Raw genomic sequence first — 20069 nt, forward strand, 5'->3', positions numbered from 1 at the left:
AGCAAGCATTAAATGCTATCTTGTATGAATTGTCATAGAAATTGGCAAGGAACAACACTGGCTTGAACTATATTCATGCATTCTTCACAATAGCTGAAATGTATGACTCCATAGGCAATAAATGGATGCATGCCTATGTTAGAAAGTATGGCTTGATTAACAAAGTCAAAGATATGCAATTCAGCATGTAAGCTTGCGTGAAGAAACACAACACTCATGCATTAAATGTTGCATTGAAGCTCGCGTGAAGAAACACAACACTCATGCATTAAATGTTGCATGAATTGCTTGGCCACTATTGTTGACTTCCTTTAGAATTCTCTCATGTGCTGAAATTTGTGATATTTCAGCTCAACATCTAGCTATAAATAAATGTGAGTATGAGAGAATATGCAAGAGTAGCAAAAAGAGAGTTCCTACGTGAGCTAGGGAGATAGCAAAAGAACTTCTTCTGTGTGTGTGCACCAGAGTTAGGAAGTTAAAAGTGTCTTGCAATTTTAGGAAGTTTTGTCTTGCAATTTGTCTAAATATAATAGGGTGTTCTCTATTTATTTGTGAGAGAACTAAGGGTGTATTTAGGGTTTGAGTTTGTGTGAGAGTGTCTTCAAGCCATTGTTATAATCTCCACAGTTACAGTGAAAATTTATTCTATCGCCTCCCGTGGACGTAGGCATATTGTCGAACTATGTAAGTTTCTTCTGTCATATTTTCTTCTCTCACTTCTTTAACCTTGTGTTAACTAATTATTTCACCAGATTCCCATAACAAGTTCCAGTTAACTCAACTAGTAAAATCTAATTGATGAAGTTTTTAATGATTGAATAAGAAATCTGATGCTCAATTCTTGTATATATAAAAAAAATTAATTGATGTTTGAGTCCAATAATAAATAAAAATCATTGTGAGGTAAACACCATATATTAAAACTTCCTAATCCTTTGACAAGACAATACTTGTCTATCAAAAAGATAAAAGTCGAAGACAAATGATTTCCCATGGATTAAACTGAATGAATATGTAATGTAACACTAATTTCATCACAGATCAAAATCTCCTGTGCATCGCTCACAGGTTTTCCCTCCATGCTTCGAAGCCCAGGACACGCACCCCAGCCAATCGTATCACGCCACGTAGCAATTATCGGCGCCGGCGCCGGCGCCGCAGGCCTAGTAACTGCTCGAGAGCTCTGCCGCGAGGGCCACAGCGTGGTGGTCTTCGAGCGAGGCGACCAGGTTGGCGGCACCTAGGTCTACACCCCAAATGTCGAATCCGACCCGATTGGACTCGAACCGACTCAGACCACGGTCCACTCCAGCCTCTACGACTCCCTCCACACCAACATCCCCCGAGAGGCCATGGGCTTTAGGGACTACCCGTTCGTCCCCAAAGACAACCTGGACAGAGACCCGAGACGGTTCCCGAGTCACCGAGAGGTTCTGATGTATCTGCAAGACTTCACGCGCGAGTTCAGGATTGATGAGTTGGTGAGGTTTGAAACGGAGGTAGTGCGCTTGAGATTCGTGGAGGGGGAGGAGAAATGGAAAATAAAATCAAAACAGAGGTCAGGCACAGAAATGGGTTTGGAATTGGATGAGATATTTGACGTTGTTGTTGTATGCAATGGCCATTTCACCGAACCTCGTGTCGCCTATATTCCTGGTATTTTTCCTAACTGCTCCTTTCTTTTTCCTTTTTTAGAATCTATTTTTTCTAATTTTGAGTGTGCTTAGAACACTGTGGTGTAAGAAGTAAGAACCTCCCGGGAAATTCTTACCTAGTCCCGGACTACAAGGTCACCAAGCTGACCTTGTAGTCCCAGCCAATAAAAACAAGACATGTAAGATGAAAAAGCTGACATCATTTAAATAGTACAACTCATCAACCATGGGAAATATTGGTCTTTCCGTTACCTTTCCCGTTAGCCACCTGTTTTCAATAGTTTTATCACGAGTTTCAAAAGTTTTCGGGCCCACCATAATTTCAAATTTCAAATTTCAATCCACCCGCTTTTTTCTTATATTTCATTCAAGGTTTTAAAACTAACCCTAAACTAAAACTAACCCTCTCACGCCTCATCTCAGACCCTCACACCTCTCTGTCTCACTCTCATGCCTCTCTGTCTTACTCTCATGGTCTCACCACTCAAGCACACGGTCTCACCTCACTCAAGCTCACGCATCTCTCAAAATCTCTCTCACTCACAAATTTTTTTTTCCTTCTCACCCTCATGGCGTCTGAACTTGCCTTTGCTTCTGGGTTTTTTTCTTTTTTCTTTTTTCTTTTTCCTTTGGTCTCAGTCTCTGTCTCGCCCTCTGTGCTCCACTCTCTGCTTCTCGGCTTCATCAGGTATTGATTCTTTTAATTTTGATTTTGATTACTGGATTCTCTTTTAATTGTAAATGTCTTAATTAACCACTGTTTCCATTGCTATACAATATTTTTTTCTCCTTTCAAAAGCTCAAAAAGTGTGTTACACTCTTACTCAATTAAGTGTTGTTTTACGTTTCTGTCTATAGTGCTCTGAATCGTCAATGAAGTTCTTAGCCTCTGTTCGGTTCCAGAGAAAATAGAAGGAAAAACTTGGTGCCAAATTTAAGTTCTAATCTCCATTTTCATGGAATCATAGGTGCTTAAAGGTGATTTTGGAAGGAGCGTTAGCCATATGACCCTGAACACAACTTTCGGCCTGAACACATGACCCTCTGTTTATAGTAGGTGGGAATAAGGGAAAAGCTTGGGGGTTGTTTATTTCTATTCATGATGTATCCTCGGGAACAAACTCAGCTAGCTTGGGACCTTTTTAATTTGTATACTTTGTTTACTTACACATCAATAAAATTCTGTTTGTTATCTAAAAAAAAAGGTGCTTGAAGGTTGTATTTGTGGAATATGAGAAGCTGTCAAGTGCCAACAAAAGATCAATTTTACTATAATGTAATCACAGCCTGAACTTGGAGCCATCTTATCCAAGGGATTAGTGAAAACTTGAAGTCTTTTATTGTTTGGGAGATTAACCACCTGAAAAGGGACTGCAACAAGGTTGCTCGTGAGCTAGCACAGTTTGCAAAATGCAGCGGCACTAATCAGGTCTGGAAAGGAGTTTCACCCCCTATGGTGCAACACCTTATTCAGCTGGATAAGACTTTAATGTTTTATTGTATTAGTTTGTAGCTGTTTCTGTGTTTCTGCTCTGTTATAGCTTTGTATTTGGACTTTGTTGTCTTCCATTTTCAGTTGAATGAATACAAACTGTTCCAATCAAAAAAATAAAAATAAAAAAATCACCAATTGTACGCATGCCATTTTGTGACATGGAATTTAACCTTGAGCGTAATATTGATAATGCAAATTATAGTTAATACAAACGGTTCCAATCACGGTTTTCTACTCCAAAGCCATACTCCTATCTCCATTAACAATAAAACTATAGTTAATACATAACTTTCACTTGGCAACAAGTCAAAATAAATCCATAGAGAACAAATGTATTCCTCAAAAATAAAATAACAAACAAAAGAAACTTGGTGTCATGATAAATGTCACTTGGCTCCAAGTCAATAATTTGTGCCGGATTTGTGAAGTTCCTAGGATTCTTGGCTGCATGACATCTTCGGTCTTCCCACCTGGAAACATATAAAAATCATATTAGCATATTGAATGGAACAAAAATGAATACATTAAGAATAAAGTATAAAGGAAGTCATCCTTAGGAACAAGAAATAAGTAATAAAATTGATAATGCAAACACATCACAAGAATTTTCAAATCTACCTCTTGTATATGTGTGGAATTTGATTGCTTGGAGCTATACATCAACGAGTTTATTTGTGAGGGAATATAAGTCGTTGGATTCTATAGAGATCAAAATATAAGAAAACATTATTTCGAAACAAAATTTTGTACACATGTTAATACATAAATGATAGATATTTTATTCCATTTCAAATAAATAATCAATCATGTCAATTTACCTGACTAAGTTGCGTTATAACATTGGTACCTTGCAACATAGTTGTAAATGGAACATTTACACAACTCATTTCCTATATAGAGACAAAATTCATATTTAGATATCACGTCAATGACCAAAATTATGATTACACATTATAAATATTCTAAATTTGTAAATTAAATGATGATGAATACTTGAGAATGATTTGTCCATGACATGTAAGATTGACCATGTGCATTATCACTTGTAAATCCTAAATGAGAGTAGGGATTTGGTGGTTGGTATATAGCTGGATTGTATGAGCCACCGAATGACACATTTGGATTTTCTTTAGAAACTTGTTTTTTTGCTTTTCCTATAAAATTGCACATTAAAAAAATCAAACATAATAATAATTGTAAATAAATTTTTTTATTAAAAATAAAAATATGACATATATTTAGTATAAAGAAAAAAAAAAAGAATTTCTTATGTGAAGAGGATGCATCCTTAGACGATTTTGCCTTGCGCTTCTCAAAGTGGCCTTTAAGTCTATCTTTTCGTAAGCCTTTTGATCTCACACATGGGGGATTTAAAACTGACACATGATTTGATAAGCCAAGCATTTCATCAACTATATTATGCTCTACAACTTCATTTTCTTCCAAATTTGCATTTGAACCCAACTTTGATGACTCTCTTTCAATTTTTTCATCAAGTCCCAATAGTATCTTTTGATAAATGCTTTTAAGGCTATCATCCTCTTGACTTTTGGATATAATTGTATTAGCTATACGTAACATGCTATTACGCCACACTATCTCGGCCTCTTTAGCATTGCCACTTGAATGATTGTCTTGTTCATAAGCCATCATCCCTTTCTTAGCCTCCTTTGTCCAACGTTTCAAAATGTATTGGCTGGGAATTTTAGTCAAATTTTTTAAATTGAAGACCCACAATGCGTGACAACAAAGAATTCCCAATGACTCAAATTTCTTGCAAGAACAAGAAATGTTGCTATTGAAATGATCAAAATGGACAATGCGTACTCTTTCACTATCTTCTTCTTTCACCTCAAAGACATCAATTGTATCTTGACGATCAACTTGCTTCCACTCTATTGCAAGACTATTAAGGAATTCATATTCAAATAATCTAAATGTCTTACATGTGTAAACTTGAGCTGCATGACCCAAAATACCACTCTTCTTAACTGCTCTTTGCGGGGCGCCTTGCTTGCATCGAAAATCTTCATTAAACTCTGAAGAACGTATACCTGCCAACACACTTTCATATTTAATTACAAAGTTAGTGAGGCTTATTGTTGTATCTGCTATATTATTCAAAACATGGTTTGTGCTTTCACTCCTCGAGGAAGCTTTAAATTCAGCTGTGAAGCTATCCTTAGTGAATGCAGTGCTCCATTTATGTCGAATTTTGTACATCATATTATGCCAGTGATGATCTTCAAGATTAAACTTATGCATCATTTTATCCCATGTGTTTTGAAATTCCAATTCTGAATCACAATATTTTTGACACTTGTTCCACAAGGATTGAAACTCTGAATTAGAATTTAACTCTCCAAAGTAGGAAGGTGCATTTTTTGAAATATGCCACAAACATAGTTGATGATGTGTGTTCGAAAACACTTCCTCAATAGCATTTGACATGGCTTGATCTTGGTCAGTAAAAATTATTATTGGAGATCGATTCCCCATTGAGTCTAAGAATGACTTGAACAACCATTTGAAAGAAGCAGTAGTTTCATCCAAAAGAAATGCACACCCAAATATTACATTCTGCCAATGGTGATTAACACCTACCAATGGAGCACAAATCAAATTATATCTATTGGTGCGGTAAGTAGTGTCAAATACCACAACATCTCCAAAACAATCATAATCAACCCTTGATCTCCCATCTCTCCAAAAAAAATTCGTCATGCGATTTTCTTGATCTAATTGAACCGTGTAAAAAAACATGGGATCTTCTATCTGCCTTTTCTTAAAATGATTCAATAGGTTTTGAGCATCTCCAGCACTAATCGTTGACATCTTTTTTGTGTTCACATGATTATAACAATCTTTTTCAGTGAAGCCCACATTCTCACTCCCTCCAACTTCTTCTGTTAAATACAAATAAGTATTCTTTGTACTTATACCAGCATTCACCATGGAATCAATTAAACCTGCCTTAGGTTTTGAAATACGACGACCCGATCTTAACAAATGTCTCTCTAATGGTAGTGCAAGTTCATGATTATGCTCTGGATTAAATGCAGTAACCCTCCATGCATCATTTTCAACTGTGAAACGAATAAATGCTTTACAGCCAGTTCTAGTCTCTAGTTTCTTCCAATTTTTCTCTTCACAAGGATCTTCATCTACTTTAAACCCCTCCTTAGAACATAGAAATTCACATTGCCTTATGTTCTTTGTCCCATTAAAATATATAGGCTTTCCTTTCCGTATACTAAAACCTGTTCGTAATGCATAATTGTTGTATAAATTGTAGGCTTCATTTTCAGTATATGTCACCTTATCCAACAAATTGTCATCACTATTTTCTAGTCGTTCAACAAACAAACAATCTTCAATTCCTTCAATATCACTTGAATTGCAAATAACTACAATAATTTTTATGAAAAATATAAACGTTAGAAATAAAATATTAAGGAATTTACAATACAATAATTATCTTATGTGTGCAATTTTTTATGTGTTCTTAAAGGCCTATGGTATGCTTGATTACAAAGCTTCCCCACTTCTAGGCACAAATATAATTAGAAATTAGACATAGTTACCAATATAAAGATGAATATATTATTTATTCCTATCATATATATATACATATATATATATATATATTTATATTTATATACACACACGTAAATTTAGAATATAATAACAAAAAAAAAAAAAAAAATACATCACTACACATATTTTATTTGGGAGCAAACTTATCACAACAAAGTATTTAATTCATATCTCAATATATTTTATTTGGGAACAAACATATCACAACAAAGCATTAAATTTTTCACAAAAAAAAAGCATTAAATTCATACCTCAATACATTTTTATATATTTTATTTGGGAGCAAACATATCACAACAAAGCATTAAATTCATACCTAATTACATTTCTATATATTTTATTTAGGATCTAACATATCACAACAAATCATAATACATTCTTTAAAAAATGAAACAAAACACAACAAGACAAAATAAATTATACCTCCATTACTTTGAAAATTGGGCTCTTCCATGCTTATGTGAACAGAATTTTATCTCTTTACACTAAACTTTTCACTTGATTTCACTAAAAATCACACACAGTAACATTTGTTTGCAATCACACAATGCACTTGGTTTTTGTCGGCACTGAGGAAGACCTTGTGGCTTTTGTTCACAAGAGTGAGAACCCTAAAAGGTTCTCCTTGTCCTAAGTTTCAATTGGAATATAGCTGGCTGGCTCCCTTTTGTATATTTTATTCTTTTAATAACGTTAACGTTAACTGTTGACTAACGTTGGGGACATTTTTTTAATTGTTTTGAGAATTAACGTTGGGGATTTCAAGAGTGTGCTGCCAAGCTGTACTATTTAAATGATGTCAGCTTTTTCATCTTACATGTCTTGTTTTTATTGGCTGGGACTACAAGGTCAGCTTGGTGACCTTGTAGTCCGGGACTAGGTAAGAATTTCCCAGAACCTCCCATTTTAGCAATCAATAAGCCAAAACCCACCCACATCCTGGGTGGGTTTTTACTTTTATATTCTAACTATGAACAGTTCGTTATCCTAAATAAAAAAATAAAAAAAAAAGACAAAAAAAGAAAAGTAGAGATGAAAGAGAGAAGAGAGAGAAATTGAATATTTTATATTATTTATTGAAATAGTTTATATTATTTTATTGAGGTATATCTAAAAGTAGAAATTAGAAGTATGTTTGAATCGTAAAATAGAATGATAAAATGGATAAAGTAAGTTTTGAGAATACTTTTAATAAATGTTTTTTATTTTATTTTATTTTAATAGTATTTTGTGGCAGGAATAAATGAGTGGCCTGGGAAGCAAATACATAGCCACAATTATCGTGATCCAGAACCTTTTCGAGATCAAGTATGTGCCACATTTTCATTTTCTTCCCAAAAAAATGTATGTGCCTCTTTTGAATGTGAATAGTAAGTTAAGCTTAGCATATGATTTAAAAAAATAAAAATTATACTACAGTTGTAAATTGATTCCCATTTGAATTCCTTTAGTTCACTTCTTTTACTTTGAGAAATATTTCCATTATTTCACCTTTTTTTTTAATTAACAGTTAAAAAATATTTTATAAATTAACTAAATCAACTAGGAATACAACATTCAACTCAGATGGTAGATCTTCTACCCATACATCAAGATTCGGTTCTTTTAGAAAAGGAATTAGCAAGCTATTTACCCTCCCTTTTTACACGTTCAAAACTACACTTATGAAAAGCACCTGACAAAGACCAAATTTCTTCAATTACATGACCAAACATAGTTTTTGAAGGCATCTGGTTGTTGATTGCTGTGATAACTCTTTAACTATCTTCTTTGAACTCCACCTAGAAAATGTAAAGTTCTCGAGCAAAACTTAACGTCCAGTTAGCTATTAAGGCTTCCACCAAATTTACCGGGTGAGGTAACATGATTTTTTTGGCTAAGGGCTACTATTATATTCCTCCAAGAATCTTGATTCACTACTCCAATACCAGATAGGGAGAACTCAGAGAAAATCACTCAATCAAAATTTGCCTTTTACATTCCTTCACTTGGAGGGTTCCACTTGACTAGCACGGGTGCGTTTCGGGACTCGGGTGCGGATGCAGGTGCGGGTGCAGGTGCGAGACTCGGCAATTTTTGAAAAAGAAGGGTGCGGGTGTGACGGGACTCGGCGATTAAAAAATTATTAAAAATATTTTTATTTATATTTTCTTTATATTTTTACTATTAAAATATTCTTAAAAAACACATTAATATACCTTGATTCACAAAACAAAGAAAGAAGAAGGCAAGAAACACATCTAAGGTCAGAATTTCGCCTACTCCGGCGAGTTTCAAGGCCGATTTCGGCCTGTTTCAGCCGTATCGATCGCCGGCCGATACGACTCGATATGGCTGATACGGCCCGATTCCGGAAAAATCAGCCCAGTTCAGCGCGAATCGAAGCCAATTCAACGCGAATCGAGCCGTGTCAGCGCAAAAAAAAAAAAAAAAAAAAAAAAAAAAAAAAAACTCAGACGCGGCACTGACGCGTGGTCAACCGCGTCTGTGCTTTCTAGCTCAACACTTAAGCTGGACATCTCTAATTAATTTCCGCTGCACATCAAGGAATTCAATGAGGAGTTCCTTTGCTTTCGATGCCACTTCTATAAAGCCCATGTTGGTTGTTTTTCTTTGATCCTATTGCGTCTTTGTCAAAGGCTCCAGGCGATCATAGAAAAATAATGCCACTGTGAGACGAGGAGCTTGTTCGAACACTGTACAGTCTGTAGTCTGTACTAACCGAATCAATAAACAATCTAAACTTCTTCTAAAATGAATTGAGGAAGCTAGTTTCTAACCGCCACACTAATTGAGCCTGGTCACATAACCATAAGGCATGTAAACAATCTATTTAGTGTTCCTCATAATGACTACACTGAGTTTCCTTAAGGACATTCCGTTTGAACAAGTTTTGCTTGGTCGGGAGACTCTTTTGCAGCATGCCACATGAAGTGCCTACTTTTGTTTGAAACTTTGAATTCTAGTAGTCCACTTAACGAAACATATTCTCTTATATTCTTCTGATATTAGGAGAAATTTAACAATGTGGAGAAACTACGTAGGGTAAATAAAGTCTAATATGCTTTGAATAACGAATCTTACCAGACCAATCATGTATTTTTGCAATGAGTTGGGATTGAGAGCAAGCACATATGTAAACACTGTTCTGTAATTAGGACCTACAAGGCTACAACTAACTGATCATTATATTATTTTTCGGTTTCAATTCTTTCCCTGCACTTGTGATTAGCTTAGCCTACCTAATCCATTTCCTGCTTTCAACAGGTTGTAGTTTTGATTGGGAATTCACTTAGTGCATTTGATATTTCTTGGGAAGTAGCTGGAGTTGCCAAAGAAATCCACATTGCAGCTCGAACGGTCATGGATGGAACATTTGGAAAACAGCCTGCCTATGATAATATGTGGCTTCATCCTATGGTAAGTCACCGACAATGCGATTGAGTGGCTATCAGGGTATGTCAATCAAGTAATTCTTCTTTTCTTCTTTTCTTTTTTGGTTTTTTTTTTTTTTTTTTTTGGGGGGGGGGGGGGGGGGGTTCTATTTAGAAAATCTTCAATTTGTTTGATGAAATGTCTAGCATATATATTTAAAAAAAAAAAAAAAAAAAAAAAAAAAAAAAAAAAACCATATATAAATAAAGAGTATGTTAGGAAAGTTTCCGTTCACTTTTAAAAAGGATCATGTTTTAAGACATCCCGAGTTGAATTAGAAGACTAAGGGACTAATAATAAGGTAAAACTGAATTACTGATTACAAGAAAGGCTAATTGAAAATACTAACCTTAATTTAAATGGTGCAGATAAAAGATGTATGTGAAGATGGTTCTGTAAATTTTCTAGATGGGAGCATTGTCATTGCGAACATCATTCTACACTGCACAGGGTATGCTGCATATATGCTCCAATAATCTGGCTTTGGCTTTGATTTAGGTCCAAAACTGAACCAAAAATGAAATAGTGAATGGTAATTAAAAGTCATTTATTTATTTTTTCAAGGTACAAGTATCATTTTCCTTTTCTTGAAACCAATGGCATTGTGACTGTGGATGACAATCGTGTTGGGCCACTATACAAGCAAATATTTCCACCAGCCTTGGCTCCACGGCTCTCCTTCGTTGGATTACCTTGGAAGGTTTATCCCTACCTAAAAATATATAGCGTGACCTCGTTTATGGTTGAATCTTTAATTTAATCTTATATAATGGTGGACGTTATGTTTTTGTATTTGGTTGATGCCAGGCCATTCCTTTTCCCATGTTTGAATTACAAAGCAAGTGGATAGGTGGTGTTTTGTCTAATCGATTCACGCTTCCATCACAAGAGGAGATGATGGGAGATGTTGAAGCCTTCTACTCATCACTTGAAACTTTTGGCACTCCAAAGCGATACACTCATTGTTTGGGTGATAATCTGGTAATTTTGGTCAATTCAGGAGCCTACAACATGACAGATTTTCATTTTTCCTTATTTAACTTTCATGCTAACATTAGTTATGGTGGCTATTGGCTAATGACCTATTTTCCATATAAATGTTGCTAAATTATTCCAAACTGGCATAATAAAACACCATAAGGGTGCCTCAATAGTGCCTAGCAATAGAAGTATGCGTCTGGTAAAACTGACTTGATTAATAGTAAAAGACCAGCTAAGGTAGAGGTAAGCTATTTTTTGGCTAGTGAAGGCAATTAGACTTCATTCTTCTAGTTCTGATTTCTTACTTAGTATTAATTTGGTCGTGTTGAGAAAATATTTTGGATGTTGTTGTTCAGGTAAAGTACAATAATTGGCTTGCGAGTCAGTGTGGATGTCCTGCATTTAAAGATTGGAGAATGCAAATGGTTTTGGTCACTATCAAGAGCACACTAACTCATCTTGGATCTTACCGTGATGAATGGGAAGCTCAGCACTTGGTTTTGCAAGGTTATGAGGATTTCATTAAGCACACCTCAAAACAAGTTTGCTAGTGATAGATCGTAGATGTGTCTTTCCTTAATCAAGTTTCAAGACTCACCATTTTTCATTGTATCTCACATGCCAAAACCCTAGTCACCTTTCTATTGTTGGCTTCTATTCCTCTTGTTTAGTCATTGTTCTAAGCGGTAATGTACGTTAAGAATAACTAGTAAGTTGCTTGTGCGATGCACGGATAATGTTTCAATACTTTATGTAAATTATTTTTGGAGAATGTTGTGTATATATTATAGCATATTTGTTATAAAACTTTGTTAGAGCATTCCCATTGGCAATTGTAAATGGTATATGTAGAGAAAATTTAGCATAAAGACACAAAAAGAGCCCAACAACTGGACTTGTAAAATTTTACAATTGCAGATTTTTTTTGCAATTGTGCTACAGTGCCATCCTACATTTACATTAATGTAAATGTAGGATGGCAATGTAGCACTTTAGTAAAAATTATAATATATTTTAATTGATAAAGTGGAAGAGAGATGGGGGAGAAGAAAGAGAGAGGGAGTTGTATTGGAATATATTATATTATTTTAATGGGTAATATATATTATTTTAATGAGTAGAATAGGAAAATAAAAGTTGAGATATTGTTTGTGTTGTAAAATGGTATAGTATAACTGATAAAGTAGTTTTTTGAGATAATAAAATAGAATAGGATGAAGGTTGCGGATGCGAATGCTCTAAGTAATGAGTTCATCATAAGAAGCAATAATTATAAATTGCACACACAAATCCATTATAAATATTTTTTTCAAGTAATGAGCTATAAAAAAAAAAAAAAACAACAACTTTCGAGTAATATTGTATAATAATTAAAGCATGTTAATTCATTCCATATTATTGATCTTTATTATGTGATGTAATTGTTAGGACATATGTGATTCACTTGTTAGGAATATATGTCATTATTTTATGTAATTGGCTAATCCTTTAACAAAACGCACTTTACTTGTTTTTGGGTTGATATAAGATGTTTTAATACTTCAAGAAACATTGTTTCAAGATCAAGTGTTGAAGTCATGCAAGTCTGTCCAAGATTCAAGCTAAAAAATGTCTATCATTAAAACTCGACAGCTAGCCATCCATTGAGCTTAAAAGAGTTCTTCAACCCCGTGGCTCGACAGTAGCTCGACAGATTGGGTATTTGTCGAGATATATAAAAAACAGATTTTCAATTCTGTTTTGACTCCAATCTATGTTTATGTGTTTGGGTTTTCTTTTCTCACAACCCTAAACATATAAAAGGATTATTTTAAGGGCCGTCAAAGAGTACACAAGTTGCATAAGTGTTGAGCAAAGTTTGTTCAAGCAATTTGTGACCGGAGACATAGTTTTACCCTAGTTCATCATTCTTGTGAAAAATTTGTTGTATTTATGTACTGTACGGTTTTGTGACCAAACATCTTCTTGATCTTCATTGTTGGGATGAACTGAAGAACTTTGCAGCCAATAAACTTCTCTAGTTGGTGATTGAAGTCGCATATTGGGATTTGCGCAATTGGTTAGTCATGTACTGGGTGCCGTGCGTTGAAAGGAGAAATTGTCACTACAGAACAAGTCCAATTAGGTATTAGGGTAAGGGTTCAACTGTAAGTTGGTATAAGGTATTGGGATTCCTTTACTTGTAACTGCTTGTTGTGATAATAGTAGAATTTCGAGAGTGATGACCTTAAAATCATCCGGTGGGGTTTTTGCCGTGTAGGTTTTCCCTATTCGTAAACAAATCACTGTGTCAATTTAATTTCCGCTACATAGTTAGTTTAATTGGTGATTTGTTTGTGCTACCATGCGTTTGTATGTTAATTAACTTAATTAATTCACTTGGCTAAATTAATTGGTTAATTTATCACAAGGGATCAATTCGTTTTTTGCCTATCAGTAATAAAGAGCTTCATTGCGAAATCTTTTTTTTTTTGTTTCTTCAATGCTTTGTTTTTGCAATATGGCAATGTTTGTAAATCTTGTTAAGAGGTATATTATCATCATCTATTTCTTCATCTTTAACGTTTGAAGTTTAGTCCGTCCTTATTTGTTCAATTTTGAGATTTCATCACTTATTCCTTTTGTTGCATCATTTGTTTTAATCACTAATGAATTAGCATTGAAAGATTCTTAACTGGATCTTACAAAGTTTGGACTTGTGTATTTGTTGCTGCTAAGATTTTGCGTAAGGATCCGTTTGGATACCACTTATTTTGCTGAAAACCGAAAACAATAAAAAAAATAATAAAAAAGTTGTTGTTCACATGCAGTTTACTGTTCATTTGCCTAAATGCACTGTTCATGTCCAATGAACAGTGCAAGAGGCATTGGTCAAAAAAAAAAAAAGGCAAACGTAGGAGAATAATTTCTATCCAAACGCATACTAGGTATCTGCATTTATATTAAATTTTTGTGATGTAACAGTTTTTTGCAAATGATTTTATATTTTTTTTTTTACTTTATAAGGAATAGTGTAACAAAAAAGTAAATATAGCATATTGGATTGTGTATTTTTTTTTTCCTTCCATATCTTTAAAATGAATTATTGGCTTCTATGGATGGCACCTATTCTTTGAACTTGATTTTAGGTTTCTTTTGATTCTATTCTTTTAGAAAACATATACATTCTCCAATTGTAAAGGGGTGGTTTCTCTCTCTACTATTTGATGATTTTTTTTTAATTTAAATTTTTTTTATTTTTTTTATCTTGGGTCTCATATTGTTTTTCTCATTGTTTAATCACAATGCAAAAATTTAGTTTAATTCAAGATCATCAAAGTTGTTGGCCAATATCCTGTACTCATGGGCCTATCTGTTGGGAACTTAATTGCTTGATGAGATGAAATGGTAAGTGTTTTTTCTTGAGTCATCTTTTTGGGGTTTTTTTGAATTAATCTATTCTATAGGTGTTCTTTTGGTGTTGCATAACATATGGTCGATGAAATCTCTTTTAAATTTGATGTGAAATCTTTTCATTCAAAGTTTTTTCCCCTCCTCATGTTGTGGTTCTAAGTAGCTATACTATGGTTGTAAAAAATTAATTTTTCTATGCAAATGATTAATTTGGTTATTATAGAAATTTCCCAAATATATTTATTTAAATAAAAAATTAATTTGATTGTAGACAACTTAACTACTTTTATGACTCCATGAATTAACTAATATGCCATTTACTATGATATACAACAAATTTTGTGCATATTGTTTATAGATTTAATTTTCTTTCTTGCTTGCTTTGCACTTCCTACGAAGGGTTTAAGAAAAAATTTCATTGCTTGCTTTGACTAATTTTGCTTATTGTTGATTTCATCAAAGAGCATTATTACCAACAAAATAAAGAAAAAAAGAGAAAGGGAGAATTGAGGCTGTGGGTCATAATAGGTAGGCTTTTATTTTTTATTTATATTTTTAAATGTACTATTATAATTTTATGAGATTGTTATGCCCCTTTGTAAATTATTAGCCATTTGCTCTAACCTCTAAATTTGGAATGATGTCCTAGGACTATATAATGGTTGTTGGAGCATCAAAGCTAACTGCAGTGGCTGATGTTAATAGGTTTTCTAGTATGAAAAGGTATAATGTTGGTGAGTTTTATTTAGTTTCAATTTATTTATAATGTATAAATTGTGTTTCACATCTCCAACCTTATGAAGTTTGACGGGTCCAAACAAGTTGGCATAACAATTATCATGGAATTTATTGTAGCATAGGAACTATAAAGCAATCTGCTATACATAGTCATGAATTTTGATTGGGTAAAATAATATTTTGGTTCCTAAACTTTGACAAAAATTTGTTTTTCGTCCCTAAACTTTAAAAAGTCCTTTTTCATCCCTAAACTTTGTAAAGAGTTTTTTTTTTTTTTTTTTTTAAATGGTTTAAAGACAAAAATAGGGATGAAAAAGGAACTAATTTCAATAATTTAGGGATTAAAAGTAAAGTTTAAGGACATAAATAAAACATTTTCAATAGTTTAGGGAAGAAAAACGAACTTTTCAATAGTTTAGGGACGAAAAATGAACTCCTTAAAGTTCAGGGATGAAAAACAAAATTTTAATAAAGTTTAGGAACTAAAATAGTATTTTGCCCATTTTGATTCAATATATCTATTATACCAAGCAATAATTGATGCTTTTGAATGCTTCAGATTCTATCCACAATTTGTTCAGTTCTCATGGATAATCTATTATTTCAGGTTTAGGTTATTCATGATAATCAGATTCAGAGTTTGAACTTTTGGCTTAGGTTTACTGTAAATGATTGCATCATTGTGGTGTCCTTCATTGCTTTGAGAAGTAAATTTTGACTTGAATGAATATGATGAACTAAAGTATATATGAATGAAATAAGATGCATGTGGCTGTGGGGAAATTATTGTGTACTCCCGGAGTACCATAAATGCGTACTCCCGGAGTACCATAAATGCGTACTCCCTCCTCTCACATGAATGGTGGGTCCCACTAATTAAATTCATGGTGGGACCCACCATTCATATGAGAGGAGGGACTACGCATTTATGGTACTCCGGGAGTACCTAATAATTTTCTATGGCTGTGTTGTCAATTGCCATTACTCGTATTCTATACCATATATAAACTCTACAATGACATAGCTCTTCATTATAACGAATGGTCTTGGTTGATGAAAGTGAAAAATCACTACAGACAAAAATCGAAACTGCTATCTTTATTTTGAACTCATATGTGCTCAATTAGGATTGATATATATTGGTCATGGTGAGCAAAGAAAACAAAACTTATTTTTTATTTTGCACACATGCATGCAATGAATATATGAATAGGATGGCTTCAATTAGTTTGCTAGATAATGTCTTCCAACTCTTTTTCACATTGCTTCACATAATTAACATCTCATGCTAATGGTGTTTGATGATGTGTAAGGCTATAAGATGTTGAAACATAAGAAACTCTAGAATCTTTTGTTTTTGGTTTTGCATAGTAAGAGCATGCAATTACAAAAGGCAAAACCGACCCACACTCCAAAAGGAGAAAAAAAGGACATTTAGATTTGGGCAAAAGTGACTTTTATTTACTTGAAATCATTGGCTGAAATTATTTCACTTAAAATTGTTCATATGCAAGTTTAAAGAAAAGGGGGTGGGACTCTAGAAGGAGGATGCTTGGGTGAAGATTGTTAGGTGAATGATCTCCAAAATCATATAAGTGTAGAATATATTTATGTAATGAGGTTTATTTATATGTAATTATTTATAATAGAAAATAACGTTAATTTATATGTAATATGAAGTCGTATAGATTTGTTGGTGCAAAAATGAATGTAGATTTTGCATAAAATTCTCTCATTGCCTTAATTTTTTAATAAAAAAATTACCTTCTTTATTTTTATGTTGTATTCTCTTTTTTCCTTTAATTTATTTTTGCCGGGCTAATTAGGCTCTTATTGATATTTGGTTTCCTTTAAACTCATATTCCATGTTAATTAGAATTTAGAGGTGCATGTTAAAGAAGAATAAAAAGAATAGATGGGATTCTAGAATGATATTTATTTTAAAATTTGAAAATCCTTTATTTTTATGATGCCATAATAGTGTTTTAGGTCTAACTATAGTAGATAGCATGCTTGATCCTAAGAAGTCACAATTATTATTTTTTAGACCTTAACGGTATTGTATAGCACCTAACGCCCAAGTTCATATTGGGCCTTGGACCATGAATCAATGATATGGACCAAAGGTCCAACCTTCACATCAACAAGAGCCCCGGCCCAAACCCATGAATAACTACCAATGTAAACTGAGCGTTGTCCGGACACTTAAAAGGCGGACTATGTACGCCCCGCTCACAGGATGCTCGGGAAACCATTTTCGGGCACTATGCACATGTTCAGTCACATTGCCCGGTCACATCGCCATTCAAGTGCCTGGCAGAACCTTAGGAAACTCCGCTGCCGAACACATTAACTGAAGTGGGAACCATTTCCAAAGCCACTCATACCTAAAAAGTCCACTTAAGTTCATCGACATTGGACCTTTCTTTGCACTAAGGGAGAACATAATGATGATCATCCCATTAACAAAGGCTATAAATAGGAGAAATGAATGGATAGTTAGGGGATGCAATTCTGAGGAAAGAAAAGAGTGAGCGAGATAGAGAGAAGATAACATTGAGAAAGAGAGAAAAGTGATCTCATTGGATCCCTTAGCCTAGGACAACCCAAGGTAGGATACCCAGACCCACCAGATAAATTAATTGTGAGCCCAAATAGTGGTTTGGCCCAGTAAGCCCATCTTTTGAGCCTACAATTGGTGCCCACCGTGGGGCTCTCCTACGACGTTGTAGTTCTAGAGGGACTCAAACTTGGGGACAATGTTTGAAAGGTGTTCGGGGGACCATGCGGGAACCGAATCCGTAAGGTCCTCTCGGGGGTCGAGTTGGCGAGAGCGTAGACAGAAAGAACAAGAAGATAGGAGGCATGCCAACTAGAAGTGATGTCCGGCGGGAGAGGGGTCGTACCAAACCCAACGAACGGTTTCTGGTGCTACGGGATGTAGGCAGAGGAAGGAACGGGATAAAGAGTTTGAACGGCTCCGCAGACTAGTCAGAGGTTTGGAGCTAGAGGTGAGAGGTAGGCATTGGGGAGGAAACAGAAATGACCGCCAACAGGAGGACGAGATTGGGGGAAATAGATACGAAGAGGGATCCAATCAGTCTGGACCTTGACTCTGGCGAAGTCGTTCACATTCCCCGGAATCCCATCGATACCGAGACCATTCGCACTCGAGAGGGTCTCGACGAAATAGGAACCGGTCTCCCTCCCGGGAATCGCGGCAATGCCGAGACCATTCACATTCTCAGGAAAATCAAGTGAGGGACTCACTCTCCCCGAAAGAGAGGCGATCTCGGAATGCTACCATGGACGCCATGAGTCGCGCTCTGCGAAAAGTAGCTCGGTCCCTGTTTTCGAACGAAATAGAGCGAGTCGAAATGCCGAACAGGTTTGCCCACCCACCGTTCAACTGTTATGACGAGAAGACTAATCCGGTAGAACATGTCAGCCATTATATTTAGATGATGTCTTTGCATACTCATAACGATGCGCTCATGTGCAAGGTATTTCCTTCGAGTTTGGAACCGACTATATTGAGGTGGTTTAATGGGTTACGGAAAGAATCCATACGTAATTTCTCCAAGCTGATTCAAGAGTTCGGAGTCCGGTTTGTGACGTGCAGTCGAGTACCTCAGCCAGTAGACGCGCTTCTCTCAATGAAAATGAGGGCGAGAGAGACCCTCCGTAGTTACGCCAGCCGGTATTGGGAGTTATACAACGAGATTGGCGGGGATAACGAAAGGGTGGCGGCAAGCACATTTAGGATGGGGTTGCCCGAGGATTCCGGGCTACGAGAGTCGTTAACCAAAAAGTCGCCTGAAGGCATGCGGTAGCTTATGAGACGCATCGAGGAATACAAACGATTAGAAGATGACCGGCTGCAGAGCAAAGGCAAAGTGCTGATGATAACTCATCCCCGACAGGCAGGTTTCCCGTTCAGGCCTCGTGGGGGTCTGGCGATTCAAGAACAGGCCGCACAAATGGAAGAAGTGAACGTGACATTTAAGGAACCGATACACAGGATTCTTGATCGGATCAAACACAAGCCGTATTTTCGATGGCTGAACAAGATGGGAGGGGACCCATCCAGAATGAATCAGATTCTGTACTGCACTTATCACCGAGACAAGGGTCACACCACCGAACAGTGCCGGGTATTAAAAGACCACCTCGGGCAGCTAGTCAAGACCGAGCACTTAAAGGATTTCGTGCTAGACTCGGGGGACAGAGTTGTAGGGCAAGATACTCGGCAAAGGGGAAACCCTCTCCCACCCCCTGTGGGGGTAATTGAAGTAATCCATGTTGCGCTGGAGAAGCTCATTGTAGGAAAGAGGAAAGGAGTGTTGACAGTGGTACCGGTAGAAGGTAACCCAGGTCTACAGTCGCTAGGTAAGAAGATGAAGTTTGTACGGGAGCGGCATCGTTTGACGATGACGATTTAGAGGGGACGATTCAGCCACATGATGACGCATTAGTGGTCATGGCCCGGATAAACGGCTTCTTAGTAAAAAGGGTGATGATAGACCAGGGAAGCGAGGCCGACGTGATGTACCCCGATCTATTCAAGGGACTAGGTCTAAAGAAGGAGGACCTTGTAAAGCACACTTCACCCTTGGTTGGGTTTGACGGCAAAGTAGTGATTCCTGAGGGGCAAATCTCTCTCCCCGTGATTATGGGAGGGAAAGAGGTATCTGTAACGTTCACAATAGTAAGTTCATTTTCCCCGTATATTGCCATCCTGGGAAGACCATGGATCCATTCAATGAGGGTCG

The 20069-nt window shown here is 35.8% G+C and overlaps 2 protein-coding genes across 2 annotated transcripts; both read left to right on the plus strand.

Moving 5' to 3' along the window:
• Nucleotides 1–1340: 1340 nt before the first annotated feature.
• On the plus strand, nt 1341–11717 carry LOC115970252 (flavin-containing monooxygenase FMO GS-OX-like 3). The gene is made up of 7 exons (XM_031089914.1): nt 1341–1659; nt 7988–8058; nt 10018–10170; nt 10554–10636; nt 10750–10885; nt 10993–11166; nt 11523–11717. Exons 1-7 carry the CDS (start codon nt 1356–1358, stop codon nt 11715–11717), a joined length of 1116 nt encoding a protein of 371 aa, XP_030945774.1. The 5' UTR covers nt 1341–1355.
• A 7416-nt stretch (nt 11718–19133) lies between these two features.
• Nucleotides 19134–19739, plus strand: LOC115970253. The gene has a single exon (XM_031089916.1). The coding sequence runs from the start codon at nt 19134–19136 to the stop codon at nt 19737–19739; it is 606 nt and encodes a 201-aa protein (XP_030945776.1).
• The last annotated feature ends 330 nt before the right edge of the window (nt 19740–20069 follow it).

This window comes from Quercus lobata, chromosome 12 (assembly GCF_001633185.2).
Source record: "Quercus lobata isolate SW786 chromosome 12, ValleyOak3.0 Primary Assembly, whole genome shotgun sequence".
Lineage (NCBI taxonomy): Eukaryota > Viridiplantae > Streptophyta > Magnoliopsida > Fagales > Fagaceae > Quercus > Quercus lobata.

Coding starts and splice junctions, on each gene's coding strand:
- LOC115970253 (XM_031089916.1), top strand. CDS start 19,134: ATGAGACGCATCGAGGAATACAAACGATTAGAAGATGACCGGCTGCAG.
- LOC115970252 (XM_031089914.1), top strand. CDS start 1,356: ATGGGCTTTAGGGACTACCCGTTCGTCCCCAAAGACAACCTGGACAGA. Junction 1,660..7,987: donor TCGTGTCGCCTATATTCCTG/GTATTTTTCCTA, acceptor ATTTTGTGGCAG/GAATAAATGAGTGGCCTGGG. Junction 10,886..10,992: donor TCGTTGGATTACCTTGGAAG/GTTTATCCCTAC, acceptor GGTTGATGCCAG/GCCATTCCTTTTCCCATGTT.